The sequence below is a fragment of the Aedes albopictus genome, chromosome 2 (genome assembly GCF_035046485.1).
Source record: "Aedes albopictus strain Foshan chromosome 2, AalbF5, whole genome shotgun sequence".
Classification (NCBI taxonomy): domain Eukaryota; kingdom Metazoa; phylum Arthropoda; class Insecta; order Diptera; family Culicidae; genus Aedes; species Aedes albopictus.
The window spans coordinates 289,715,437-289,737,094 of record NC_085137.1 but is presented as its reverse complement, the minus strand read 5'-3'; the positions used below and the strand labels follow the sequence as shown (position 1 = coordinate 289,737,094).

The 21,658-nt window shown below is 36.6% G+C and overlaps 1 protein-coding gene across 2 annotated transcripts in view; it reads right to left on the bottom strand.

Moving 5' to 3' along the window:
* The window catches only part of LOC109410267 (tyrosine-protein kinase receptor torso), a 174,679-nt gene that overhangs the window by 143,418 nt on the left and 9,603 nt on the right, over positions 1–21,658 (bottom strand). The window contains exons 2-3 of one of the 2 annotated variants that reach the window (XM_062852054.1): positions 8,978–8,989; positions 8,504–8,692 (exon numbers count right to left, since the gene is read on the bottom strand). In XM_062852054.1, coding sequence (XP_062708038.1) covers positions 8,504–8,671 — 168 coding nt within the window. In that variant the 5' untranslated portion in view covers positions 8,672–8,692; positions 8,978–8,989. Of the gene's footprint in view, positions 1–8,503; positions 8,990–21,658 lie in introns of both variants that reach the window. The other variant, XM_062852053.1, reaches the window with a different exon arrangement.

Here is a 21,658-nt window from a genome sequence, read left to right as displayed (position 1 = left end):
TCGGTGTTATGAGTAAGTGCGCAAAAAATCATCAAATTCGTTAAAGTTTTTAAAGTTGATTTGTTGAAGAAAAAATTAGGCTCAGTGTACCAGTTATGGCTATAGTACCTCAAACTCGCATAGTTGATTTTCAACCATTGATGATACAAATCAACAAGAAAAAAAATCGTGAACGTGTGATCACGTTCACAAAAGATAGTTGCAATAATTCAAACTTCACAGTTTGCTCAAATTATGATAGAAATATATCATTTTCCTTAACTTTTCGGCTCCCTTGCACCTTATTTCGCCATAGTGTACCAGTTATGGCAAATCCCATAAGAAATGCATGTAAATAGTGCGAAGTGGAACCCAAATTAACAAATGTGTCCATAACTGGTACAGGGTTCCTATCATTGGCACACACCGTAATAAATACTTAAAGTAGTTTGGCTCCGTTTTTATATTTTTCCTGTAAAGTATGAAAACTAATCAATTATTTGACATATCGGTGACATTCGTCGGTCTTCATCTTATTTTTGTAGAAATAGCTTTCCTTAGGTAGTGCGATAACTGGTACACACACCCTACTTGCAGTCTAACAATCGCCGACATTTCGTTCCAACTATTGGACTTTAACCCTTTAACCCTTTTTGCCTTTCTGGATGCAACCTCGCTGGTCTAGAACACGTTTGTTAAGGTTGGTTTTCACGGCTTGGCTAATGTGACCCATCCGTTCCCAAAGGACTAAATAATTTTCAATTTTTACAACACTTCGAAGTGTACGGCAAGAAACAGTATGTACCCCTTGATCAAAACCGACTCAAGCGGTAAATATTAATAAATAAACAATAACAATATACTCCGATGCTTTAAAGCAATGATTCCCAAAGTGGACGAAATCGCCCCCTGGGGGCCCCTAGGGGGCAAAAATCAGGTTCAAGGGGACGAATATTAGTAAAATGAATTTTGGGGGCGAAAAAATCAAATAGAGGGGCAATTTTTCAATTCTTCTTCTTCTTCTTCTTGGCGTAACGTCCTCACTGGGACAAAGCCTGCTTCTCAGCTTAGTGTTCTATGAGCACTTCCACAGTTATTAACTGAGAGCTTCCTCTGCCAATGACCATTTTGCATGTGTATATCGTGTGGCAGGCACGAAGATACTCTATGCCCAAGGAAGTCAAGGAAATTTCCTTTACGAAAAGATCCTGGACCGACCGGGAATCGAACCCGTCACCCTCAGCATGGTCATGCTGAATACCCGTGCGTTTACCGCCTCGGCTATATGGGCCCTTATTTTTCAATTATTGTATTTAATTCCATAAACAGTATAAAGAAATATATTGCACATTACGTTCACCACTGGACTGCGCAGTTGGTGTCGATCTACGAAGAACATGTGCTCTGAAGACGCAGGATTGATTTGACGTAATCGCGCACCAATGAGAGTATATTGATCGCGCACTTCTATTTACGATTTCGCACTCGTAAAACTATTGCGATTGTTCAATAGTAGTGAACTAAATGCACATTAAACCACTAAATCTTGGGTCTGTGAAATTAATGAAAATTAAATCCTGAGTCAAAACGTACTTTGAAATCAACTTAATTATACGGAATCCCAAAATGTGTGTAGAATCGGTTCTTCTGAATGTTTTTGTAGAATTTTTCAATAAGAGATTTCTTGAAATTGTTTTCTGTAAAACTGCTACAAAAATTTCCGAAGGAAAATTAGTATTGAGAAGCTCCTAATGGAATTCTGGCTAACTTTCGAGATTAGTTTTTAGCAATGTTATGTTGAACATTTTTTTTCTGTTTGTGAAAATTTTGTTTCAAATTCATAGATTTCTAGAGGAAATTTTTAGTAAAAAAAAAATTGAAAAACATTCTGGTGGATTTCATGAAAACTTTTTTTAGATGAGGAAGAAAATTTTCTGGTGAGATTCACGATTCTTAAAGAAAATAATGATAACTTTTCTAATGTAACTGATCCTACAGTTAGTGAGGATATGTCACAAAAACATTCTAGTGGAATTTAAATTTTGCTGATCTTTTTTCAGAAACTCAGAGACCTGAAATGAACTGAAAAAAATGAACTTTTTTTTTAGAAATGCCTCCAAGGAAGATTTTTTATCATGTAAAAAGTTTCATCTTCGTAATGCCATATTCAAAATTTACTATAATTTAGTTTTTTTGTAGTTGTATTTGCTAATGACTGCCACAGTGCCACATACCTGAAAATTAAATTGAAACATACTTACTACATATGCAAATGTATACGAAACTTTTCAATTAGGATTACCAGCTTTTTCTGAATTGTCAATAATCAGGAAAAGCTGTGAGAGATGGCTATATTTGAAAATACACCGATGGGTAGTGCATAATGGTCGTAAAAACTATTTTTGCGTTTTCTTATAAAATGAACGTGACAAAATGTCATTGCGAGTTCTAAAAAACTTCTGCCTTTAATTATTCGGTGCTTGAAAAACAAATTCACAGATTAAACACAGCATGATTTCACAGTTTAGATATGTAGCGCGCATATTTTATCCATATCCAAAACATAAATGAATTTACAAAACAAAACACAAATAAATAGAGAAACACTCATGTGAAGTCCAATTTGGGCTTTTAAGTGTTTTAAGGGTCTGTTCCAATGGACTACCCGCTTTGCGCGCAGCCACAGTTGATCAGCAGGAGTAAATCAATTTAATTTTGTATGGCGAAATGCATCTAAACTTGAATTACTTGAAATACACAGCTTTTCCCGAAAAAATATTTGGTAGGCTTAATAGTGGTCACCATTGTGCACAACCACTACCAAATATGTTTTCGAATAATGTGTTCCACTTTGCAGAATTTGCCTTTAGATGGTATTCGCCACACAATATTTTTGCGATTTACTTTTAGCGATTTTTCGCGCATAGAAGCTAGCGCCACATTGGTCGATGCGGAGAGTAGGAAAACAGCCGATGTAGGTAATTCATTGGAGAACTACAATTAATTTTCACTTAAACTTGACAGTTCTATTATTATTTCCTTAGGAGAACTGTCAAGTTTATATGTCGAACAGTCAAATTTAAGTAAAAATTCATTTTAATTCGCCAATTGGAATTGGAATTATTCTCTAAATGAGTTTTGCGTTTCAGCTTTCTAAAATAAAAAAAAAAAAAATACATAAATAAACTAAAATAAAATAAATTCCGGCAGCTTCAAGGGGGCGATACCTCCAACAAGTTTGGGAAACACTGCTTTAAAGTATTATTTCACCGCTTAATAATAATTTAAATTCTAAGCCTTGAAATCTTTTCAAGTATTGATAATGTACTAGAAAATCTTTTTTAATAAAGCAGCAATGGCAGACATTGTTTAGTCTATGACTCTGCTCAAACATACATCATGTAAAAATGATCATTTTTATTTACGTACGTAGCGCGCATATTTTATCCATATCCAAAACATAATTGAATTTACAAAACAAAACACAAATAAATAGAGAAACACTTATATGGTGTTCAATTTGGGCTTTTAAATGTTTTAAGGGTATGTTCCAATTGGAGAACTACAATTAATGTTGACTTAAACTTGACAGTTCTATTATTATTTCCTTAGGAGAAATGTCAAGTTTATGTGTCGAACAGTCAAATTTAAGTAAAAATTCATTTTATTTCGCCAATTGGAATTGGAATTATTCTCTAAATAAGCTTTACGTTTCAGCTTTCTAAAATAAAAAAAAAATACATAAATAAATTAAAATAAAATAAATTCCGGCAGCTTCAAGGGGGCGATACCTCCAACAAGTTTGGGAAACACTGCTTCAAAGTATTATTTCACCGCTTAATAATAATATAAAGGTCAATCATAAGTTCAACAATTACCAACGCCATGACTATTTCAAACAAGTGTTGATATAAAGATAGGAAGATTAGGGGCATAATGGACACCCGGGGCGAAATGGACACCCCTGTTTTTGCCGAAACCGTTGACTTTTATGTAAAACTTTTAATGCATAAGTGTAAAGGAACAAGTAATTGATCTATTTTTCAATAGTATCATTTATAATCCTTCCATATAACCAAAATATCATTGAAATTGAAGTATGTTTTTCATATGGTGGATTTCTTATAATTTCGATGCAGCAGCAAATAAGGTATTACGAGTGATTGAGTGTGTCCACCATACATACAAGTGAATTATTAGCTTATCTACATGTATACGTAGATTTAGCAATCGATGAAGTATTATATTTTTGATCAGAACACACTTGAAATAGCAATTTCAATGTTGTAGTCTATTCGGGGCGAAATGAACACTGGCAATTATGAATGGATGTACGCGCGTTGCATACTGTTAGGCGTTTTAGAGAGTTTGAAAAATCAAATCCGATTATTTTAGTCTAAAATTTATTTAATTAACTTTGAAGTTATGTAAACTCGTCTAAGATGGAGTAATATATCTGTGGTATCGATCTCCGTTGGCAAATTACTTAACTGGTCGATATTCTCAATGATACAGCATAAAATATGCAGGGGTGTCCATTATGCCCCGATGGGTGTCCATTTCGCCCCGTACCTTTCCTGCCAGCCCCAAAAAACACACGGTTTTCAATTCATTATTTCTTCACAATAATGACATTCTACCAGCTGTAAATGATTGAAATACGTAGGAAACAAGTTAAAGTTGTAAGCCAACTGATAATATCTTGAGTTTTTGTCTGTTATACAGACCTAACATACTCATTTGCTTAGGGTGTCCATTATGCCCCTAATACCCCTACTTCCAAATAAACGAATAAGCAAAAACAAGTTTTGAAATACGGCTCACTCGATTCTTAGTTTAAGGTTTTGATCGCATTTTGTCCCAAATTTTGTCGCAAATCCGGCCAAAAATTGTTGAAGGAGGGGGGGGGGGAATAAAAAAAAGTCAAACTCAAATTTGTATCAGCCTAATTGGCAAATCTGTAAAGCGGAGAAGCTTTAACAAAAAAAACACAGTGAATTGATAGGCTTCCACTATTGTCGCACGAGTATCAAAAACACGTATTGAGCATTCAAATAATTATATAAATCAAAAGAATTCGCTTTCAAAATGTTTAGTTTTGAATGTCAATGTCGTTTTTCTTAAAAGAAAAGGATTTTCTTTTTCTTTCTTGGATAACGTATGGAAATTGTCCAAATGTTAGTGGATTTTCGACCGTCTTGAATATTGATTTATACAAAATTGGTCATTACTCAGGAACCAAAAGAAAAGGCGACTCTGATTCTGATTTTGCACGATAATAAATAAAATCCCCAGTTCCTAATATAATGATATTCACATAGTGTAACATAGCTAAATAGAAAGTGAATAGTGAAGTGAGTGGGCATTGCATTGCATGATTGCATTGAAGGACAAATTAATTAATATACACAACTTATGAATAAACTTTTAATTAAACAGTGAATGACAGAGAGCATGATGATTCCAATCATGGTATATGAATAAATTATGTGGGAGTTTTTTTTATCACTTTTGATAAATTGAAGTGTACACAATTTAAATTGTCGTGGCCAATCAGCACGAGCCAAAGAGCGACCATACCTAGGACCACACACATTTGTTAGCAGAATAACTAGAATTTTATTCTTTGAATATTTTGCTTTGGCTGCAGGCTGGGTGTATTTTTTTTATTGCCACCAGCAAATAACCACAAGCGATTCAAACAAATTTTATACTATATAGCAAATGTAGCCACATTGAACAAGATCTACTTGACATTATCGTATTATTTTTGTAAGATATGAATGCTTCCACACTCACAAACAGACGTAACATCTAGAACATTACTTTTAAATCATCGATCAGCATCACCTAATGTTGATAATGTTGGTTATCCCGTGAGATATTGTCCATTTGACGTTTGTTTCTTGGATGTTGAGTTATTATTATTAACTTTTTATCATGGGGAAATTCAGTCCGAGGCTGGTTCATTCCCGTTAGTCGTTTTACCCTTATGGTTTCGACGTTTTGTCACCCAACCTTAATTTCCGTAAAACGGGGTAACTTTGATAGTTTTTCAGCGAATTTTCTTGATATTTTTCCATGTAACAGTTTTTCCCCGAATTTTATATTTTTAAAACAAGTACTGGGGTATCAGTTATCAATTGCAATTGAAAGATTCGAAAATATTAAATAATTTGGATGACTTTTAGTTTTCCATATGAGCGAGAATCTGATTTTCATTTTGGGGTAACTTTGATAGTGCACTGAAAAACACATCAAATCTTAAAAAATAATCACAGATTGAAATCTTAGGAGTATGATCATGATGAGAGAAGCCTTGTGGAATATATCAGATAGAATTTTTATATCAAACATTGATTTACTAAATTTTACATATAAAAATGGGTTTGTGGAGTACTGAGTGAAAAACACAGTGAATTTAGCTATTAAAAATCATTATCTTTGTAAAAATATATGTTTAACGGTGCATCAACATATGATTACATGCTATTCATGGCGAGTTTTCTTTTTTTGGATAGTTTTTTAATGTTTTATTAACAAATGTTGAACAACACTGATTTATCTACAATAAATTACAAGGGCATTGCATACTTTTAGGCGTTTATCGATGTATGGAGATTTATGTCCCAATTTACAAAATTACTTACATTTTGTAAAAACACACTTCGTTAAGAGATTCAAGGCCAGATTTGGAATCTATTTTGATGAATCTATCGAGAATAAGAGTCTATTCATTGAAAAAGCAGTTGTAACGAAGTCTTATAGCAGATTGTTTGAAGGGGTTGACAAATGACGAAAATAACAACCATTTTTATTTTTTGTCCAAAAAGTTGTATAAAAACTAGGTTTTAACGAAAATACATCTAAGATGAACTTTCATATGTATAGAATTGGACTACGTTTGCCTTTTTCTTAACTAGTTGTAGGAATCTTAGTTATAAGATAAACTGTACAATGCCTGTCGCACTATCAAAGTTACCCGCATTATCAAAGATACCCCGTTTTACGGTACGCGCTTTTGGTGTCCAATCGACCAACTTTTCAATGCAAACCGTCATTTTGTACTTCAGATTTGTGCTTTTGGAAATTCGAGATGTGGCTTCGTCATATCTTCACCTTAAACCTAGGGCAGACTGGTGGTATTCTAACCATGGTACAATTATCTTGAAATAAGTTTCATACTGATGATTGTCTTCATTCAAGATAGCCTTGAAATAATTTTCTTGTAAATTTGTACCACGGTACGGTAGTGTATCCCAGGCCTTAACAATGCGAAGTCGAGTCTCGTCGAGTAGGATAAAGCCTGTATCCGCAATAATCGGGACACAGGAGTACGACTGTAGCTCTGTAATGAATCGATAAAATTGGTCAAATAATTGAATTAGAACTCTTTGGTGTATGTTTATTATTTGTGCAAAGTTTCATAAAACTCGATGCATTACTTTTAACTGTTGATGAAAAACAAATAGACGTGGCATTTTGTACAATCATGACCAATTTTCATTCACATAATAAATGGTTCTTTTACGCTACAGTTCAAAAATCTGCGATGATAATTATGAAATTTCGTTAGCAGTTATGATACTTATAGAGATACTTTCTTGCAAAATTTCATCAACTTTGATCAGTTGGTTTGAAAGCTACTGGTGTTGATAGAGGTGAGTGTTAGTGAAATTTTTTCGTGTGTTTCATGTGCTATGTTTGCCTATTCATAACTTTTGAATTTCTCTGCCCATTTTCATGAAATTTTCACAGTAGGTAGTTGATTTTGTGTAAATTGTGCCTGCAAATTCTTATGATTATTCGTATAGTACTTTCAATAGTATAATTGAAACAATACAGGTTGCTGACTAATTGTTGTCTGAGGGGCTGAAACCACGTTTTGTCCCAATACATGTTTCGACTATAAAATTGTTTATAGTACATCGATTTTTATTTTTTTTGAAATTTTGTCTATGCGACAAAAGTAGATTGAGAGATTTGTGTTCAAAATTTCAGCCATTTTCTTTGCCAATTTCAAAAGTTACAGCGCAGACAAGCAAAAATAGAGGCTGTTCAAAATTCAATTGCGCGCGTTCTACTGTTTCATTGCTACATCAAAAAGTACTACACCGATTCACATGAAATTTTGTAGGTAAAATGAACACATCTTAAGATGTTGTTAGGCCAAATTTGAGTAATCTCAATGTATCTCGTGCAGAGTTACAGCTGCATTTCTGTGTCCCGATTATTGCGGATACAGGCCAGATCAAACGCAATATCGACGTTAAGTTTGTCCCAGGTTCAGAATAAATATATTTTGAAACAAATTGGGACAACCATCCTGATACAAGTTTTTAAGTCATTGTCAAAAGTCATTCGTAGAACCAAAGATTAGTAGTAAGATGGTAATCAAATGATTTTCTCTTAATCGATACTTTGTCAATCCACTTATTAGCATAGTTTAAAATCTCTGTAATGTATGTTTACTTATCGAATCAATCAATTAATTCCAATCAATCAATTCTAATTATTAACCTACCTTGTGGGAGGCTTCTTCCGCCAGACATTGTGCCGCACATGATGCAATCCTGTACAGCTGTTGGTCTTCGTGCTCATTGTGCACCAGCAGTTTATCGCAGTTGATGTTGTTGGAGAAAAACACTGTTATGCACAGCACTTGTACGTACTTTAATATTATGACTTGCATCGTAATGCGGTTGGATGTACCCTGGATAAGATGTAATTACTAGGAATCGATTCACGTCTGCCACCAACGCTCTTGCATCTCACGCACCACGTGTGATTTTTCAAGCACGGATAATTTAGAGCGTGAAAATCCTGGCACACGTACATCCAGCGGATTACTTCCACTTCATTCGACAGTTTAAGCGTCTTAACGAGCTCGAATTTATATTTGTGTTATTTTACTAAGGCAGAAGCCTCTTGTATTTTTTCGCGGGAATCATTAACAAGTTTCACTAATAAGCTGTATTCAATCTGGGTTGTCTGTTACTTGGCGATGTATCTGGAAAAAAGATAAAGTGAATGCATTAAATATAAATGTAATATTGTTTTTCATTGATGACTGAATGAGAACATGGCTGTTCTGAAAAAAAAAAATAAATACAGGGGATAGACAAAATGATCGGGACAAGTAAAATTTTCACTTTTCACAAAATGGTCAACTTGCTGTAGCTTTTCGAAAAGTGCATCAAAAATTCTCATTTTTACTGTAAGTTGGTCAACTAGTTGTCTATCAATGGTCCAAATTTGGACAAGATCGGCGTCTTATACATAAAGTTAGAAATATTCTAGAAAAAGGCATAATTATCCGATAGTCAACTTTTAACTGTTATATCTTCGGATTCAATGAACCGAATGCAATGAAATTTTGAGCGTTTATGATTTATGTAGGGTAAGTGTACCAATTATGGATATAGTACCAATTATTCGCCATTATTGATTTTCACCCTTTAACGATGTTAATCAACATGACAAATTTTGTGAACAACAGATCACGATCACAAAAGATAGTCGCACTCATTTAAGCTCCACATTTTCCAAAAATCATGGTAGAAATAAATCATTTTCCTTAAAATTTCGGCTTCCTTGCACCATTTTTCGCCATACTGTACCAGTTATGGCTAACCCCATAAGGAATGCATGCAAATAGTGCGAAAAGGAACCGAAGTTAAAACATGTAACCATAACTAGTACAGGGTTCCTATCATTAGCACACGCTGCAATAAATACTTAAAGTAGTTTTGGCTCCATTTCTATATTTTTCCTGTAAATTATTGAAACTAATCTGTCTTTTAACCCTCTAATACCCAAATTTTTGATTTTGATCTAAATATCATTTTTCGTCATCTAAAATCGATTTAAACATGTTTTGGAAGATGATTCTTTTCAATTCTCGATTTCGTGAATTTCAGTTTTTGATTTTTCTAATTTTTATTTTTGAACATCCCCACACTTTTATGTTTTTCCTGGAAGCCAATTTGGGGAACGGATTTTTTGAGATGAAAATATTTTGAGATTTTATGATGATTGTTGAAATATTATTATTTAAAAAAAAATTCACAGAAAATTTTATTTTCCATGTAATTTTAAGGAAAATAACTTTAGAGTGTATTCGATTCCCTTAAACTATTAAACAAGGATAGAATGATTTGGGAAAAATTTAAAATATGTTAATTGTAGCGATTCAATACAAAATAAACAATGTCTTCTAAAAGGTGACTAAAACATCAATTTTTCAATCATTTTTAACCTTCCTTAGTCCCTAAAAAAAAGTTACAAATAAGACCCTGGGGTCATTTTTGACCCCAAACTTTGAACGGCTCCCAAAAATCAGTGGCTGGGCCGATTTTGATTTTCTTTGGCCCAAATGAAAGCCACACATGTCTTGTTTTCAAAACTCCCGGAGAGTTCCGGATTTGGTCACTGTGGCCACCGGGAATCTGCTTCAACTGAAAAATGCCGCTTTAGAGACCCTAACTTTGGCAAGCTATAACTTTGCAACCGAACAAGTAATCAGGACCGTTCAAGAATCGTTGGAAAGGTATTCACGTGGACTTTGATTAAAGACATTAATATTGACTAATTCTTAAGAACCGGTTCCGGAAATCCGGAACATTCGGAAAGTAATGTTTTTCACGATATTGTGCTAGAAAGCACATTCATATTATTTACAGGATAGAAGTTTTTGCATCAAACTTCTTTAGGCCATAATACAATCTGTCGAGAACTATTTCTGTATGTTTCTGGTTATGTCCCGTCCTTCTGGAACCGGTTCCAGGGATCCCACAAGATGGCCAACGAGTTGACTGTAACGAAATTGAACGGTTTTCCGCGCTAAACACATCTGCGTTGGCAGGGCATGTTGCAAGAATGCCGGACAACAACCCTGCAAAGTTGGTGTTTGCTAACCATCCGGTTGGTACAAGAAGGCGTGGAGCGCAGAGAGCACGATGGGCGGACCAGGTGGAGCGTGATCTGGCGAGTGTTGGGCGTGACCGACGTTGGAGAGCTGCAGCTGCAAATCGAGTATTATGGCGGCAAATTGTTGATTCAGTATTATCATGAATTTGATGTTAACTAAATAAATGAATGAACATCTGCGTTGGTTAAGTCATGATGAAATCTCAATAATTTTACATGCTCCATATTGTTGTGATATGTAAAACTAGTGTTGGACATTGTGGTCTTATGAGGCCACCGGAGAAACCCGTATTGAGGGACTTCCATGTTTTTGCAACAAAGATAGGCATTCGACGGCTCTAACTTCATGATTTTTCATGGCCATGTGGCTTCTGGCATTAAATAGAAGAATTGACCATTCTGGTCTGTTTTGGCCACCGGAGTGACCACCGGAGAAATCCGTATTGAAGGAGTTTCATGTTTTTGCAACAAAGATAGGCATTCGACGGTTCTAACTTCATGATTTTTCATGGCCATGTGGCTTCTGGCATTGAAAAGAAGAATTGACCACAATGGTCTGTTTTGGCCACCGGAGAAACTCGTATTGAGGGAGTTTTATGTTTTTGCAACAAAGATAGGAATTCGAAGGCTCTAACTTCATGATTTTTCATGGACATGTTGCTACTGGTATTAAATAGAACAATTGAATATTCTGGTTCGCTTTGGCCACCGGAGTGACCACCGGTAAAATTCGTATTGAGGGAGTTTCATGTTTTTGCAACAAATATAGGCATTCGACGGGTCTAACTTCATGATTTTTCATGGCCATGTGGTATCAGATATACGCCTCAGGCGGCACGTTCTCCATCGAACGGGAGATTTGTGCCTCGCACTTCATAGCCAATCATCACTTACCCGAAAGGAAAAGAGGAAGCAGGGAAGGGAGAAGAAGGGTTTTGAAAGAAGGAAAACGTAGAAAAGGATAAGAGAGGCTAAATTTTATACAAGCACCCCTAATGGGATACTTATATGATTATTTACTTCCTGCACCCCCGAAAGGATACTGGAAATAAATTAGAATCTGAAACAAAAATGATTCATTATTCCCTGCACCCCCGAAAGGATACTGGAAATAAATCAAAATATCTCAACATCTGCCATAAAATCGTGCAACCCAAAACTGGACGTTCGTTACGAAAGACGTTGAGAAAAATAGAAGAAATGCACACATGGGCTCATTTCTTTGATGAAAAGCGAGCGAAAATCTTCTGGAAGCCGTAGTTGACCATAAAATTTTGCTGCTTCAGAAGATTGAGAGAATCATCACTGATGCTACAGAAAAGCAGGCGGTGACCCTTCTCAATTGGATTGATTTTGTTAACCCTCCAGGAGTTTACCTGCATAGTAGGATTTTGAAAATTCAATCTATTCAGAATATCATTCTGAGATAAATCTTCATTCGCATTGCAAGGTATGTTCAGGCCAATGCTGTTCTGATGAAGATTGAAAGGTTCTATAACGAACTTGAAATCATCTTTCGCCGTCTCGTTGATTACCATCAGCTTTTGCTTCAACCAGTCGTGGCTTTCCTGGTTTTCGGGCGAAAACCAGATCTTTCCAAATCTGAGTCCGAAGCCAAAGAATGATGGAATGAACGAGCCTGGCGACGTCTGATAAAGAAGGACATTTAGGTCCCTTAATAACTCATCCTTCAATGTGTTATCAAATAAACCTTTCAACAACTTTATTTGAAAACGCAATGAAGCACGAGTATCACTCACCTCTGCATCCAAGGTAAGTTTTTTACCAGATGAAGCCACCTTTCGGTTGTGCTTCTTTCTCTGATTCTTAGAGTAATTTTTACCTCTTACGTTGAATCCGGTACTTCCGCCATTAGCAGAAGTAGACGGTTTTGCATTTGCTGGTCCATTTCTAGCATACTGAATATCTTCATTTGCACGTCCAGTAGATGCTTTTGAGGAATCTTCAGCTTGCAGTCCTGAACCAGCAACAGTATTACCTACTTGCTCAGCCATTTTGACGATGCGGTTTATCGAAAACGCTCAGTAGTCGGAGGCGGCTAAAAGGAAAAGAATGATAATCTGAAATCAGAATACCCTCCAAGTTCTAAGCCAGATTGCTTGCTCACCAATACAAATTAATTGCAAAGAGAGCTTGGAGACTTTGAAGTAAATAAATAGCGTGTTAAACACAGATCATTTATTCAATATGCGGTACACATGGAATCCCAAATACAGAAATAGGTCTTATAATCAATACAACCGTTGAAAAGCTTGTATAGTGACCATAAAATTCCGCATTTCCTAAACACGTATTTTGCGGTTCACCAGTTAAAAAAGAGCACACTAAAATCAGTAAAGATAAAGCGAGCTACCGTTTGACTGGGGTACCGCAAAATATATATTTGGGAAACGCTGTTCCCCTAAATGTACATTGCATACGTTTATAGAACACACGCAATTCCGTCTTGATAGTATTGAACACTAATTGTCAGTACACACCTCTAATAGCGAGCTAACTATCGACATAATCGAACAGAGTACGTCGACAAAATTCTCTCACTATGAGCATACTGGCTCAAGCTAATTACAGAGAAGATACTCTACAGAACGAAACGAGAGCACCGCAGAATTTGCAGTAATCTAGTACTTCATCATCAGCTTTATCTGTGGAGGTGATGTTTACTTCGCAATATCGTCATGTTCCTATGACAAATATAAGAACTGCGATTGTGATAAAATTTGAAAAACAAATAACATATTGTAATTTTTCAACTATCTACGCAGTATAGACGCGTAATCAGGTACGCAGAAGAGCATGTCCAGAAGAACAGCATACCCGGCATACCTATACAAGCATAGCCCAAGTTATCGTTTACTTACCTACCGCAGGGTGGTAACAGAACGCAGAATTCTCAGACTCTCATGAAGAGATTGACTGAGTTAATACTCACCTCACCAGAAGAGGAGATGAGAGTCACATACACAAGCACTTACATATCATACACGTACGTGAAAATCTAACATCAAATTGATGGCAGATATGGCTAGAATTAGAAATATATTTCACAATATTTCTTAACACTATTTACGGTATGAGCCACTGAACTTCACTTTTCCCGCAAAGACTGCGATTCAACACCACTGAACCAGTTACCCGAGGCACTGTTTATAAGCGATAGCACTAAAAAAATCACATTATTTTAGATGCACCATCGCACTGGCGTCCACTACCCACGAACACCACTACCACAGTCCATTCCATGGCCATGTGGCTTCTGGCATTAAATAGAAGAATTGACCATTCTGGTCTGTTTTGGCCACCGGAGTGACCACCGGAGAAATCCGTATTGAAGGAGTTTCATGTTTTTGCAACAAAGATAGGCATTCGACGGTTCTAACTTTATGATTTTTCATGGCCATGTGGCTTCTGGCATTGAAAAGAAGAATTGACCACAATGGTCTGTTTTGGCCACCGGAGAAACTCGTATTGAGGGAGTTTTATGTTTTTGCAACAAAGATAGGAATTCGAAGGCTCTAACTTCATGATTTTTCATGGACATGTTGCTACTGGTATTAAATAGAACAATTGAATATTCTGGTTCGCTTTGGCCACCGGAGTGACCACCGGTAAAATTCGTATTGAGGGAGTTTCATGTTTTTGCAACAAATATAGGCATTCGACGGGTCTAACTTCATGATTTTTCATGGCCATGTGGCTTCTGGCATTAAAAAGAAGAATTGACCATTCTGGTCCGTTTTGGCACTGGCTCAGTCCACGGCGACGGCGACGACGACGAAGTGATGATGAAGAATAAATTAACGACAGTTTGGTTTGGGGGAGACCACGCAAAGTAGTTGGAACGAAACTAGGATAATGATCGAGCATATGATGATGAGGATCAACAACGGGGCGCAAGAAATTTTTTAGGGGTTACCAATCGTGATGCTGTCAGAGGCGTAGCTGGATGTTCATCATACGTTATTTATTTATCGGCGCAAATATTGTGTATACGACAGTTGTGGAAATTTTACTATACTGTTGTTGAAAGCTTTATTGAATTAATGTTGTTTAATGTTTATTGAATTGTGGTTTAATGTTTAATGTTCCTGATTACTCCTGGGCACTGGGTTTTATCCCTGGCCCTGGCCAGTCTCTTTCAACTTATTTTATAACTTTGTATATGCAGTCGAGACTCTTATAAGATCACATCTAGCTACTTTATCGGCGCTGCAGTCTTGGGGAATCAAAACGACTGTTTTAGATTTGTCCCGACGTTTCGACTCTGTTTCGAGTCTTCTCGAAACAGAGTCGAAACGTCGGGACAAATCTAAAACAGTCGTTTTGATTCCCCAAGACTGCAGCGCCGATAAAGTAGCTAGATTACACATATCAGTCGAACTCTCATAAGTACTATAAGATCACAGGTCGGGGGGCGTAATAGGAATCCGCTTAATAGGAGACTAAGAGCTTATGGGTTTTCGGCCTTTTGGGGGTGTGGCCTATTATCTCGGGTGTGTTAAGAGTTAGCGCAATATTTTCTTCGGCAAAGTTTTAGGGCTTGTTCATAGGATTAGTTGGCAACTTGGACGCTAGAGGGACCATCAACAGTTTGATGTTAAATTGCACTACAGAAACCATATCAGGTTGTCAAGCAAACGTTACGATATGCGACAGCTCAAGACCCTGATAACTTGGAAGGATAGTGTCTTCGGAAAAGTTGTTGGGTACGCCAATAACTGACTGACGATGAGTTGCGAAGTTCAAAATTCCTCCACTGGGCGGCGCTAGTGAATATGCAAATTTTAGAAATTTCATAGCTCAGAATCCTGATAACTTACGATGTTGGTGTCTTCAGCAAAGTTGATCAGTATGACATAAACTTACATAAAAATAAACACTTGTTCCGCAATTCTGCCACAAGGCGGCGCTAGTGAACATGCAAATTTTAGAAAACTTATAGCTCAGAATCCTGATAACTTAGAAAGTTGGTGTCTTTGGAAAAGTTAATCAGTATGACTTAAACTTTCATAACAATAAACACTTGTTTCGCAATTCTACCACTAGGCGAAGCTAGTGACTGCAAATTTTAGAAATCTCATAGCTCAGAATCCTGATAACTTAGAAAGTTGGTGTCTTTGGCAAAGTTGCCCAGTATGACATAAACTTACATAAAAGTAAACACTTGTATCAAAATTCTGCCACTAGGCGGCCTTTACCGTTTTTTTTCGACTTTTTTTGAAGTTTTTCGGCTCAGCAAAACTAGTGTCGCTCCCCCCGATAACTAAGAAAGTTGGTGTCTTCAGCAAAATTGACCAGTATGACATAGACTTACATATAAGAGAAACCTTGTTTCGCAATTCTGCCATTAGGTGGCGCTAGTGAACTCGCAAATTTTAGAAATTGTATAGCTCAGAATCCTTATAACTTAGGAAGATGCCCAAGTAACCACAAGCATTATATCATTGCACGAATTAGACTGAATATCAACCTTTGCAATGCAAAATGCAGTAATTCCACACTTCTCATGCAATAATCCTTTAGATTGACATTATCAATGTATTGATGCATTACATTTTTTCTTTACATTAGGGTGCATTAAAAGGTGATATACGATAATTCAATAATTCAACATTGCAAAAACTGAATAAATGCAATGTACAAACTAGCAAAGGTTGCTCTAACAATACAATTATAAAAGCTTGACTCTAATGGTAAACAAATGAAATCAAAAAGAGTGAACAACTTTACGGTCAACTCTAGCGGTTTTCAACACTTCTGGTTCGGCTCCCGATCAACTTAATCTCCGTTTGAAGCGGTTTGAACCACCGATCCACGCCTTTCTTTCAGCAAAACCTTTTTAGAGATGACTTTTCTCTTTTCTGTTACCTGCTATCGCATGTAAATAATGCTGGAAACCCCAATTAGCATATGAGTTGTGTGCGAGAGGTCCCAGGTAACCACTAAGCATTTAAACAAGCCGTATTTCAGCATTATATCTTCATTCCACCTGCTTTCTGCTCTATCATAGCAGTTCAACTGCTAAACTGTACTAAATTAGCAACTGCACTGCTACTGAAAATGTGACAGCTGTTGCGTAGCATTTCAAATGCACGATCTTTTGGGGTCTTCTAGCATAAAAATACTGCCCAGCACATTCGAAATTGCATGAATTACCTCTTTTGGAAGCGCAAAGTGAAGAAAAGAGAAATGGGAGAGAGATAGAAAAGACGGCGAGATAAGAAATGTGGAATTATACACATATTTTCGTTTTCATTTTCGATAGTCTGAGAGATAAGCATTAAATCAGCCGTATATTGGGCCAAAACCTGCATTTAAGCAGCACTTATGGCGCATATACGACTTATTTCCATTTTTTGACCTGCTGTAAAGGCGCATTTCAACTGCTTACTGGTTACCCGGGGTGTTATAATTTTCTTATATTGAATAAATATATTCTAAAATGCATTATGTATTTGTCAGTGATTTATCAGAATGTAATTACAGGGATTCTATTACATATGACATAGTCGTTTTGCCCTTTACAGCAATGATTGAGACAGAAGAACAGTTTCCTTTTAGTTAACGAAATATCTGTTGTTATCACTGCAGCAGAAACAGTCTAAGGCGCCAGCACGTATGGAACTCATCTAGCGGTCTTCAACACTTCTGGTTCGACTCCCGACCCGGCAACAAAAAAATGATGGTTAAAACATTCATGTGGGGGGCATTAGTACCGTCGATAACGAAACGGTGCTAAAAATAGATTTTTGTTTTGGTTTTTCATGTTGCACGTATTAAGCATGTGCAAATGCAAATGTACAGCACACGCATTTATGTCACTTTAGCAATGGCTGTCAACGTGCTGCAATATGTGGCACTAATCTGATTTTAGTGGGGCCCTTTTCGACTTTAATATTGCTTCAATGAGGTGTATAAAGTAATGCAGCATTATATACACAATTTTAAATATGAATATATGGCAAAATTGATGCACTTATATACGGCTTCGTGGTTACTTGGGTGGTGTCTTCGGCAAAGTTGATCAGTATGACATAGACTTGCACAAAATGGGACACTTGTGTCCGAATTCTGCTTCTACGTGGCACCAGTAAACACGCAAATTTTAAAAATCTCATAGCTCAGAATTCTGCAATCTTGGAGAGACTGTATTCTTCATTGATGAGATACTTGGTTTGAAATTCTGCCCCTGGGCAGCATGCACATTTTATTAATTGTATACCTTGATGTCAGTCGGACTCGAAAGGAATCCTTCGTGGAACTTTTAAGAGTATGCCAGTTGAAACTACTGGACGAATTAATTTAATTAAAAAAATTAAAGAATTGCGAAATGTTCATCAAACTCACTAAATGGATAATATTTGTGACTGAATTCCTCGATTGCAGAACTTGATAATTCCCTAAATCAAGTGAAACATTGTTTGTCTTCCTCAAGAAAGCCTTTCTCCTACCAACTAAGACAACTTTTCATTCTGAAAAAGCTGACTTCACGTAAGTATAAGAAAATAGAGCCAGCAAGAAAGGAGAAAGCATATCAAGTACTAACAAATAATGTGGACATATCTAAAAAGATAATGAAAAGAAACGATGTGGTTTTCAAGAACAGTGAACATAGACGACCAAAACGTTAAGTGGTGTTAACCAAAATAAACGATGAAAGGTTTGTTTGTGAACCGAAGTAAAACTATCCTCAATTCTCGAACTAACTATATTACCATTGACAGTGCAGTATCAGGCTACAAGAATCGCAGTATATTTTAACATGCATGGCCTCTACTACAGAATAACCTTGTTGAACAATAAGAATAACAACTGAGCATAAAGATAATATGTCGCGTGTCGAAGCATGAAAATTGAGCCGTCGAAAGACTGCTTCTGGTGATAAATCTAGATAATATGAGCGTTTAACAATAAACATAGGAGTTCCCTAGTATGTGTTTCTCCAGCTGGTCACTCCGATGGCCAAAGCAGACCAGAATAGTCAAAATAGTACACAATCGTGAAGTTATAGCCGTCGAATGCCCATCTTTGTTGCAAAAACATGGAAGCAGTGCCTAAAAAAATCAGCCTAATGAAGTTCACTCAGTGCGAAAACGAACACAAATAAACGAATGCGGTCTCCCACCAACATGATGCCGAGAATGAACATGACATAGAGAAAGCAAGACAATGAGAGCGACGCCTCGTAGTGTAATCAACTGTAGCTGTCGGTGAATGTGAGTATGATTTTTTTAAATTTGGAAATGACTTTTTATGATTTTAGGCCACGCAAATATCGATATGTTGCCCTAATTATATTTATTATGCTTGCTTTAGGTGAATGGTATCCACCAGCAGCACATTTTGCTTTTAAATCGTGCTTAAACCGAAAAATATCAATTGAAGATGACTATGCTGACTTTGAATATCAGTGGGTGGTTGAAATTCAGCAGACCGCAAGGTAATGAATTTTTCATCGCTTGAACTTCAGAGAGTGGCACACGGTTTGTCGATACGATAATCAAAACAAAAACAAATCTACGACGCAGGAGCCACTGGGCGTCGATAAGGATGATTGTAATTTGACAAATTAAGACACTGCATGGAAGTCCCTCAATGCGATTTTTTCCGGTGGTCACTCCGGTGGCCAAAACGGACCAGAATGGTCAATTCTTCTTTTTAATGCCAGAAGCCACATGGCCATGAAAAATCATGAAGTTAGAGCCGTCGAATATCTATATTTGTTGCAAAAACATGAAACTAAATACGGATTTCACCAGTGGTCACTCCGGTGGCCGAAGCGAACCAGAATATTCAATTGTGCTTTTGAATACCAGAAGCAACATGTCCATGAAAAATCATGAAGTTAGAGCCTTCGAATGCCTATCTTTGTTGCAAAAACATAAAACTCCCTCAATACGAGTTTCTCCGGTGGTCACTCCGGTGGCCAAAACAGACTATTGTGGTCAATTCTTCTTTTCAATGCCAGAAGCCACATGGCCATGAAAAATCATGAAGTTAGAACCGTCAAATGCCTATCTTTGTTGCAAAAACATGAAACTCCCTCAATACGGATTTCTCCGGTGGCCAAAACAGACCAGAATGGTCAATTCTTCTATTTAATGCCAGAAGCCACATGGCCATGAAAAATCATGAAGTTAGAGCCGTCGAATGCCTATCTTTGTTGCAAAAACATGGAAGTCCCTCAATATGGGTTTCTCCGGTGGTCACTCCGGTGGCCACATAAGACCACAATGTCCAACAATATTTTTACATATCACAACAATATGGAGCATGTAAAATTATTGAGATTTCATCATGACTTAACCAACGCAGATGTGTTTAGCGCGGAAAACCGTTCAATTTCGTTACAGTCAACTCGTTGGCCATCTTGTGGGATCCCTGGAACCGGTTCCAGAAGGACGGGACATAACCAGAAACATACAGAAATAGTTCTCGACAGATTGTATTATGGCCTAAAGAAGTTTGATGCAAAAACTTCTATCCTGTAAATAATATGAATGTGCTTTCTAGCACATTATCGTGAAAAACATTACTTTCCGGATGTTCCGGATTTCCGGAACCGGTTCTTAAGAATTAGTCAATATTAATGTCTTTAATCAAAGTCCACGTGAATACCTTTCCAACGATTCTTTAACGGTCCTGATTGCTTGTTCGGTTGCAAAGTTATAGCTTGCCAAAGTTAGGGTCTCTAAAGCGGTATTTTTCAGTTGAAGCAGGTTCCCGGTGGCCACAGTGACCAAATCCGGAACTCTCCGGGGGTTTTGAAAACTAGACATGTGTGGCTTTCATTTGGGCCAAAGAAAATCAAAATCGGCCCAGCCACTGATTTTTGGGAGCCGTTCAAAGTTTGGGGTCAAAAATGACCCCAGGGTCTTATTTGTAACTTTTTTTATGGGAGCTCCCCTAGGGGTCGTCCAATGTTTTGGATGAATGGAAATGATAGTTTTCCACAAAAAAATAATTGTCTGAAAATTTCAGATTTCTAGGCCTTTCGAAACAAAAGCTATAGCGAATTGAAATTTGGAAAAGGTCAAAAAAGACCCCAAGACCTTACTAAGGTAAAAAATGTAAATACGCTTTAAAACCCACCAAAAACCATTTTAAGATATACAGAACAGTCCTAAATATCAGCTAAAAATATTAAAAAAATGATTTTCCACGAAACAAAAATTACAAAAATGCTATACCCCGTCTAAAGGCGGGATAGGGTATTAGAGGGTTAACTTATTGATGACATTTGTTGGTCTTCTCGTTATTTTTGTATAAATAGCTTTCCTTAGGTAGTGCCATAATTGGTACACGCACCCTATATAATAAGCTTCGAAATTATTTTGACTTAACTCAAAATTGTTAACAAGGCAAAACATTATAGCGATGAAAATATTTTTCTAATAAACACCAAATTACCCAAAACTTCAACATCAGTTCAAAATTCCAGATGGTAAATATAGTTCATTTGAATTCCCTTTAATTAACCTAAATATAAATATATTTTGAAAGGAAGTAACAAAATATCCGGCATTTTTTTATTCTTCAATCACTTAACCTAATTTACAGCTCTTTTTGTCCACTAGGGCACTGCGTGAGCGATTTCAATTGGCAGCTGCACTTATATACACTTTGTAGAACGCCTGAATGTATTCTATTATAATTCTACTATATCGAGCTGCTTGCTTTTTGCGCTGCTGTCACTTTTCTACCCTGTCTGTCCATGGTAGAATGATGA